This window comes from Eurytemora carolleeae, unplaced genomic scaffold (genome assembly GCF_000591075.1).
Source record: "Eurytemora carolleeae unplaced genomic scaffold, Eaff_2.0 scaffold502, whole genome shotgun sequence".
Lineage (NCBI taxonomy): Eukaryota > Metazoa > Arthropoda > Copepoda > Calanoida > Temoridae > Eurytemora > Eurytemora carolleeae.
This window is the reverse complement of record NW_019396391.1, coordinates 148,428-157,600: the sequence shown is the minus strand read 5'-3', so window position 1 is coordinate 157,600 and position 9,173 is coordinate 148,428. Positions and strand designations below refer to the sequence as shown.

The 9,173-nt window shown below is 33.1% G+C and overlaps 1 protein-coding gene across 2 annotated transcripts in view; it reads right to left on the bottom strand.

Moving 5' to 3' along the window:
* Window positions 1-9,173, bottom strand: part of LOC111702320 (calpain-C) — a 39,554-nt gene that overhangs the window by 29,087 nt on the left and 1,294 nt on the right. The window contains exons 2-5 of one of the 2 annotated variants that reach the window (XM_023473965.1): window positions 8,724-9,042; window positions 8,013-8,325; window positions 7,214-7,320; window positions 6,581-6,623 (exon numbers count right to left, since the gene is read on the bottom strand). In XM_023473965.1, coding sequence (XP_023329733.1) covers window positions 6,581-6,623; window positions 7,214-7,311 — 141 coding nt within the window. In that variant the 5' untranslated portion in view covers window positions 7,312-7,320; window positions 8,013-8,325; window positions 8,724-9,042. The remainder of the gene's footprint in view (window positions 1-6,580; window positions 6,624-7,213; window positions 7,321-8,012; window positions 8,326-8,723; window positions 9,043-9,173) is intronic. The other variant, XM_023473964.1, reaches the window with a different exon arrangement.

Sequence of the window (9,173 nt, the reverse complement as noted above, 5' to 3'; positions counted from 1 at the left end):
CTTGGAACATGCAGTGCAACTTCCTTACATAACACAATACACGTTACTTCTACCTTATTACACGCCTAGCTATTGAGAAGAACAAAATGTATATTACATAACACAATACACGTTACTCCTACCTTATTACACAGCTATTGAGAAAAACAGAATGTATGTTACATAACACATTAAACGTTACTCCTACCTTATTGCACAGCTATTGAGAAGAACAAAATGTATATTACATAACACAATACACGTTACTCCTACCTTATCACACAGCTATTGAGAAGAACAGAATGTATATTACATAACACATTACACGTTAATTCCTACCTAATTACACAGCTACTGAGAAGAACAAAAATGTTTTGAATTTGTAGTTGGATAAATTTGCTTTATTATACAATTGTGCTTAAAATAAAAACTAAAGGAGCTACGAGGTCACAAAGTTGTACCAGTAATGTCGCCCTTATTTTTTTGTCTTTTTTTGCTAAAAGTTTGATAATGTTTAAAGATTGCTTAGAACCCGAATTTTTGGGTAAACCATATCTAAATCTAAAAAGGCTTGAAGGTTCTCGATAGAGAGAAAATTTCTGTCCAAAAACTTTATAGCACGTTGTGCCAAAATAATAATGTTATAGGTAATTTTATGAAACGTTTGTGTACTTGTATTATTTCAATGTTCATTCCTCTAGATCAAACAAGCATTGATTGAAACAAAGCAGAAGTCAAAATATAAAGTTGAATTGAATTTTATTTTCATTTCAATTGAAAAAAGCACACGTTCACGTGCTATAATGTACAGCTAATTAAACATAGCACGACGATTACTTTATAGCACTGTGCTATAATGTACAGATAATTTATTTTTTTAGCACGTTCATTACGAAATTCACGATGAAGTGAGTAAGAATGATAAAGTACACAATAGTTTTAAAAAAAAATTTATATGATTTCTCGAAGAAATGAGTGAACGATTCAAAGTGCAAGTTTAAAGCTAAATTTAATTTGAGAAAAATACCTCTTAGACAAGGATACAAGGATACACGGATATAAGAATATAAGGATACAAGGATACACGATGATACACAAAAATACTATGATACAAGGATACAAGAATGCAAGAAAAATAAAATGATCGTGTTTAAATCTCATCAAATCTGCTGGCCAGGTATTCCTGCAGTTTATACCGTGAAGTTATAAAGAAAAGAGTTCGTGTCAGCTCGTGTGTGTGTGCATGATGTGTTTGTCAGCTCGTGTGTGTGTGCCTGATGTGTTTGTCAGCTCGTGTGTGTGTGCCTGATGTGTTTGTCTGCTCGTGTGTGTGTGCCTGATGTGTTTGTCTGCTCGTGTGTGTGTGCCTGATGGGGGTGTCTGCTCGTGTGTGTGTGTGCCTGATGTGTTTGCGTGCTTGCTCGTGTGTGTGTGCCTGATGTGTTTGTCTGCTCGTGTGTGTGTGCCTGATGTGTTTGTCTGCTCGTGTGTGTGTGCCTGATGGGGGTGTCTGCTCGTGTGTGTGTGTGCCTGATGTGTTTGCGTGCTTGTGTGTGTGTGTGCCTGATGGTTTTGAGTGCTTGTGTGTGTGTGCCTGATGTGTTTGTCTGTGAGAAAAAATTGGTAAAGATTAGAACCAAAAAACAGTCCGGGAGAAAGTTTTAGATTTGACGCCATTGTTTCAATGCAGAAATTGCGCAAATTATACCACAGCACTGCATCGGTTGAATGTAAATTTGATATACCTTAATGTTTTTATACTTGGTTATAATAGCTTAGATGCATAATAATAGTGAAATGCATTGGACAGGAAGGAATGGGAAAAGGTGGGCTATACATGTGAAGACGTATATATGTAAATAATTAGAATGACTGTTTATATTGTACATTGTACTTAACATAAAAATTTGTTGTTGCACTGCTATTATTAATGAGGAAGTTGATGCCAGAATATTTAAATAGTTCTTAAATATGTAATCTTATTCCCGATATATGAAGATAGAGGATCAATCTATAGACAGAGGGAAAAGGTCGAATTCATACGACATCATTGGAATAACTTTGTGACCTCTTACCTCCTCTAAATTTAATTCTTATGATTTTAGAGCCATGCTTGCGGGCATCAGAAGGCATAAGAAGATGCAATCTGGATAGGACCGGGATAGAAATTATTAAACTTTATGACATGAAGTTGAGAAAACAGCAATTATTTCTAGATTAACAGGGCATAACCTTCATAGTTCCCATAACAATATTTTCCCCCATGTAACCTGATGACATATTTAAGTTTTAATCAATCAATATAATGAATTAGAATGACTTGATAGAATTAATGAATTATAATGACCGAAAGCCAAGGAACCCACATTACATCTTTAACCATCAACACCTCAAAGATAGAACCCATGTTATCTTTTGAACATCCCACTACACTTAGAACCCAGTACACAAGGTACCAAAGTACACCACTCACCAGGAACCAAAGTACACCAGGAACCAAATACACAAGGAACCCAGTACACTGCAGGAACCCGGTAGCATGAGGAACCCAATACGCCATCAGGAACCCAATAGACCCCGGAACACTATGGCCTAAGAGACTTTAATTTAACAAAACGAAGTATCGTAACAATGGAAAGGGATATTGTTAGTGGGGAGTAAAAGGATTGCCTTTGCTTAGTTAATAATCGAACTATTTCCTTATGTTTCTTATCCCCTTTCGCCTCTTCTTCCCTCCCAACTTCCCATTTGATCCTTCCCTTTTCCCTCACTAATGTCTGGGTATATATTTCTTCTATCTTCCTGTGAAGAGGAGTCTAAGAGGACATAGGTCATGGTTATGCTAAATTACAGTTAGTTGCTATGTAACTATGTACAATCAGCTACTAGCTACATAATGCTAGCTTTTTGATAGCTACCAAGTTAGTACATAAAACCAGCTAATAGCTACAAAATGCTAGCTTCTAGATAGCTACAATGTAATAAAATACAATAAGCTACTAAGCTATTAGCTACAAAAAACCAACTTCTAGATAGAACAGGCTAGATATATTCAACCAGATCATAGGCGCAGCTAGCTACTAAATTCAAAAGCTAGATATATGCAACTAGTCACTATCTACATATAACTATGTAACCAAGCAAGTAACAACATGCTTCAAGCTACTGCATAGCTATTTACAATCATAGATACTAGTTAAATTACAATGATACTAACTACATATTATAGCTACCAACAACATGTAAGATGTAACCAAATCCTATTGCTATAGACTTTTTTCTATTCTTCTAGATACATACAACCAAAATTATTTGAAGCTAGCTCCTAGCAACCTCTTAGCTATTTAGCTGCTAGGTGCCAACCATCAATACAAGAAATCAATCAAGAAATCAGGAAAACTTGTGCATTTTTCCATAAAGTTTTGAAAAACATTAAAAGTAAATTAAAAGTATCTTAGAAAATTTTTCACAAATATGTTTTCTAATAAATGATTTGCCCCCCCCCTTCCGTCACACACAATTTTTGATCCTTTGAATAATCGCACGGTGGTATTACACAAAAGATCTGGGTCATTGCATATACAATGTGAATGCATTATAATGCATTATAGCCTGTCAAACAGCCAACAATGCTTGCCAATGCATTTCATATCTTTCATCAGCGTAGATCTAGATTCTAGATTAAAGCAAACTTCCCTTTAGGATTTTGCAGATTTATATCATTTATCATTGCACATTTCTTTTTCTTTCTCCTCGGATTTAAACATATTATTTTTTTGAATGGGTTTCTAAATGCAATTCTGGATGTTTAGACTGGAATTCGGGATATTCAAACTGGAATTCGGGATATTCAATTTGGAATTCGAGATATTCAAACTGGAATTCGGGATATTCAAACTGGAATTCGGGATATTCAAACTGGAATTCGGGATATTCAAACTGAAATTCGGGATATTCAAACTGGAATTCGAGATATTCAAACTGGAATTCGAGATATTCAAACTGGAATTCGAGATATTCAAACTGGAATTCGAGATATTCAAACTGGAATTCGGGATATTCAAACTGGAATTCTGGGTGTTTAAAATGGAATTCCTGGTGTTCAAAATGGAGTTTTGGATAATTTATAAGGTTAAACTAAGTTTAGTATGAAAGCGCCCCATATCCCCAATTTGTATTTATTTTCTCGGTGTTGCAATGATCCTCCTCCCGCCCCCCCCCCCCTATTATACTTAGAAATGGCAGAAATAAAGCTACCACTTAAGAACAGAATACACCTTGCAGCCTGCAGTCCTTAAACCCTCAGATAATCATGGGAATCAGTGGTGAAAGTATCAAGCTACTTCATATCAACAATCTATATCTGTCTATATTTCTATCTGTTTATATATCTATCTATCTTTATTTCTATCTTGTTATCAATCCATATATTTATCTCTATATGTCTATCTTCTTATTCAATTATATTCATATCTTTTTGTCTGTCATCCTGTTCCTATATCCGTCTTGTAATCTATCTTTCCATCTTATCTGATATCGTATTGAACAGTGCTGGAACTTTTTTGTGTTGAATACCTATATAATCCCAAATGTTTGTTCTCGATATCCACTGTAAGCACTTTTATCAATACTAAATGTCTTTTTTTTTACTTTTCCTTCAGAACGCATAAGTACAGGAATCGAAACTCTTTACAAAATATATATAACTTTAAAATTTCTCTCGTTTCGAGTTAGAAATAATTATTTTCAACTAGATAATTTACAAGCAAGTTTTAGCGAATTTTAATTTACCTAATGTCCCAAGGGAATAAATCTTTTCAATCATAACTTCTCTAATTGAAGATTATTGAGAACAAAACTGTTTTGAATTCCTGATATGAGTAACAAGATAAATTTATTTTATAATACTTTCTATTTAGTTTATGAACGATTAAATTGTTAATTTTTTCTCTTACGAAGGTTGAATGCATGATGCAAATTGTTTATGAAGTGTTTTATAGGTATTTGAGTGTATTTTCATAATTGAAAATTTTCTCAAGTTTTTGCGCATTATTTTAAATTTATTCATTCATTCATTGTTTCAAACAATCCGGAAAATTTCAAATATTGGTTTTATTTGTTTTTTTAAAATTTCGGTATTAAAAAACTTTCCAACATTCTAGGTTGCAAACAGTGCTTAGAATCCGGATCCGGATACGTTGGATTCGCAAGTTTTTTGCTTCCTGTATCCAGATCCGGATCCGCAAAAATATGCAGATCCAAGAATCCGGGGCAAAATATCAACCAAAAACTGCAAAAAAAATGTTTACTCTCAAAACCCAAATCTGAACTATTGAGAAAAAGAGAGATTATGAAAATTTCCTTATTTCTGGATGGTTCATCAAGTTTAAGCATAAAAATAAGCGAAAAAATAGACAAAAAATTTGAAAATTCTAATTTGTTAAAAAAAATTCAGTAAATTAAGAAAAAAAAACCTGGATCGGGATCCATTTTTTCCCAGTGTGGATCGCGGATCCGCATCAAATTGAAATGAATCATAAACACTGGTTGCAAAGAAACAAGGATTAAATATGTAAAGTTTGTGGTCGACGATAAACCTGACGAGTGAAATGACAGCACAATTTGACAGGTTGGTTTCAGTGTGTGGGTTGTTATTGTTTTTGTGTACGCATATCTTGTGTGTACTTTTTGTAAACAAAACATGAAAATCCGTCAAAGCAAAATAAAACTGCTTGACTACACAGACTTAAAGAAGCCAGGCAGTCAGGCAGCTAGGCCTTTAATGAATCGGAAAGTGAACTCTAGCATAACTAACCGAAACATACAGAAAGCTTTCTATCAAAATTTTAAATTAAAATGTTTTTTAAAATTTTTAGAAATTAATTCCTGAGATTACTTTTATCTTTATTGTCCAGTCATGATCAACCAAATAGATTTAGCAGAATAAGCCAATTTTACTTCATGCATGCTTTAATGGTCGACCTCATTTCAAACTTATTAATTCAAGCTTGAAACAAAACAGCTTGGGTTAAATACAAAGGATGAAATTTTAACGACCTAAATCTTCAAGAATATAACGACCTAAACTTCAAGAATATAACGTCCAACAGGTTGATTTTTAAATTCTCTGTATTTCAAATTCAAATTTTTAAAGAACTTAATTAATAGATTTTCTTTGAGTATTTTCATATATATTCTTCCCATCTGTGTTTTTAATACTTTTAATTTTATAATCAGTATTAAATAGATAGTTTTTTCTTTTATATTTTTATGGTGATTTCTTGTTGTAGTAATTTATCTATATACTAGAAATTCAAGGCGCTTCGCGCCCTTCTTTCTAGCCTTAGAGGGCGCTTCGCGCCCATCTCCTAAATTAATTGTGAACATGTTTATTTTTTTCTTCTTTGTTTTAAAATGTAAACAAAAAGAACATGTTCACAATTTAAATAGAAGATGGGCGCGAAGCGCCCTAAAAGCCTAGTATTTTAAATTTCTTTTAACTTTTTTACTATTTTGAGGTATTTTAACATTACACCTTACAAAATCTAAATTATTTTGAACCTAAATTATCCTTAAATTTAAAATTAAAGTTTCTGCTTACCTTTGGTCTCTTCCAGACAATATTTAGCTGATTTTTACCATGTCTACCAGCAAACCATATTAAATATTTTATTTTAAACAATGGAGAGTTGGAGAATAAAATTAGATTAAACCAAATAAAACTGTATAGTGTATAGTGTATAGTGTATACATTATACAATTCATTGTGTTTTAGTAATTAGATTTCCCCTTATACAGTCCTGACAGTAGGGGATTTTAATTCACACAAGTTGCACAAGAAAATTGCATCTCTATGGTGCAAAAACAATTTAAACCTTTGCACTTTGAATCTAACCCCCAAATCTAGCACATTTACGAAATATTTGATTAAAAAAATATATCTTATCCACAAACTCAATCTGATGATGTAAATCTTTAATATTTCAAACTTAGATTTTTTGATCCAGCAGAATTTATAGTTTGAAATGTTTAAGGTGGCAAAAATATATGGATTAGAAAATTAGAGTTTCTGCAAGACTAAATTCCTTTCTTGACAAATTTGGGGTGCTTAATCAAACATTAAAAATAGAAGCAAATAATAAATAAATCTCATTTTAAAATTTGACTTTGTTCTGCTGCATGAATAATTAAAAAACAAAAATTGGAAATGCTTGATTAAGCATGATTTTGCTGCCTGAAAAGACTTGAATTATTGGCGGGAAAATCTGGATCAGTCCAGAGTTCTCCAGTCTCCAAACATGTACTCCGTACATTCTCATACTCTGTACTCATCCTTCAGTACTATAGATTCGTTCTACAGTCCACAGGGGGGGGGGGGGTAAAAAGTTTAGAAAAGTACAAAGGAGGAAAAGAAAATGGAAAATGAAGGGGAAATTGAAAGCAAGCGTACAGAAGTTGCGAGTATAAAAAGAGAAGATAAAAAAATAAAAGAAAGAGGATCAATAAATCAAAGAAAGATCGGAGAAAAAAAGGAAAGAAAATAAGAAAACTCAAATAAAATTAAAAGAACAAATAGAATGAGAAATGTAGAGACTATAAAAGACGAGTTTAATGGAACTGAGTTTTTGCCATAAATACTGATTTTCTAATCCCTGTACCTTTGAAACCAAACGCTGTAGACCTTTGATATTTTAAACTATGAATTCTGTTAGATCAAATAATCTAAATTTGAAATATGACAGGTGTACACTCTTCAAACATATAATGATAAGAAAAATTGAGTTTGTGGCAAAAACTCAGTTTCTTAAGTAAAATAAAAGAATAAGGATTAACTACTGTGAAAAGAAAATAGTGTCATAGGGAGTAAGTTAGAAAGAGAGATATTGACATATAAAGGAATAACAAGATTAATGATTAGAGGGGCGATGATAGTTTTTCTCAATCAAGCTGATAAAAAACTTGTGGAATTTTAATTGAGTAAGAAATGGCGGCGCTTTATTATCTGGCTGTCAGGACTTGTCAGCTATCCATCCCTGATGTCAAGGAGCTGTCAGCTCATGTCAGTAATTTATCCAGATATAAAGATCCCTGTGATATCTCACTCCTGCTTCCAACTCTCACATTCTTGTTCGAAGCTCAACCTAATCTAATTATTTAGATTTTGTCACTTAATATTCCCGGACTCACTTTAAGGGGATTATTGATCACTTTCACATCATGGTTTAGTTCAACTCTAGGTGCTCATTAGACCTGGACGTACCAGGACGAATGAACTGCTCTCCGATGAGTTTATCGGATGGTTGAACTTTCCGGATTAATCTTCTCCGCTCTCCGAGTCCAGTCTTCCTGCAATATCATTTCATGCAAAACCAACTCAGAGCTTTTTATTTGTCGAAAGCATAAAATCATTGAACTTCTTGGCAACTTCGAATTGTGATGACAGATGATATTAAAATAATTCCGATAAACAAGGTGCCAACATATTGTTTTATTTGACTGAATATCATGTTTTGTAACATATATTATCTCCAATAAGACTTGGAGAGAGAAGAATATGTTCTCAGTCCATGTTTTATTACAAATATTTAACTACCAGGTTTTCAGCATATTAATCTTTAGACCACAAAACTTTCAAAATCTTAAAACCTCTAGTTGTAAAGGTTGGAAACTAGTAGTAAAACAATAAAATGTAAAATAAAAGATTTTTTTCAAGAGATGAGATTATGGGTGGGTTTTGCAGGTACCTGGTTCAGCGTATAGTCTAGGAATGAAACTACCCGGTTCTAAGTTTGTTTTAACTTCTAATAGAACTAATCAGGATAGATTTAAAGACAAGGTTATGATGTAACTTGTAATGTTTGGTCACACAGTTTCACTCTAATTTCCCTCGTTTCCTTTAGATTTCCTCGCCCCGAGGTATAAACACTGTCTGGAGTAAACTTGGAGCAACCCGTTCAACGTCTTCACTTCTCAAGCAGGGATATACAACTGCCAAGCCTGTGCTGTGTTCCAACCCATAACAGGGCAGAATGTTCTTGACAGAAAATATCTACCGAGTATCATCTAAATTGATTTAAGAAAATTCAAAAACAAAAATATAAAATTGATTATAAAAAATTTAGTAATTATTTCCCCTGTATTACGCATGGTTTAGCGTATTACTGATCTTCATATTTTGCCATCTTTGTTTCAGA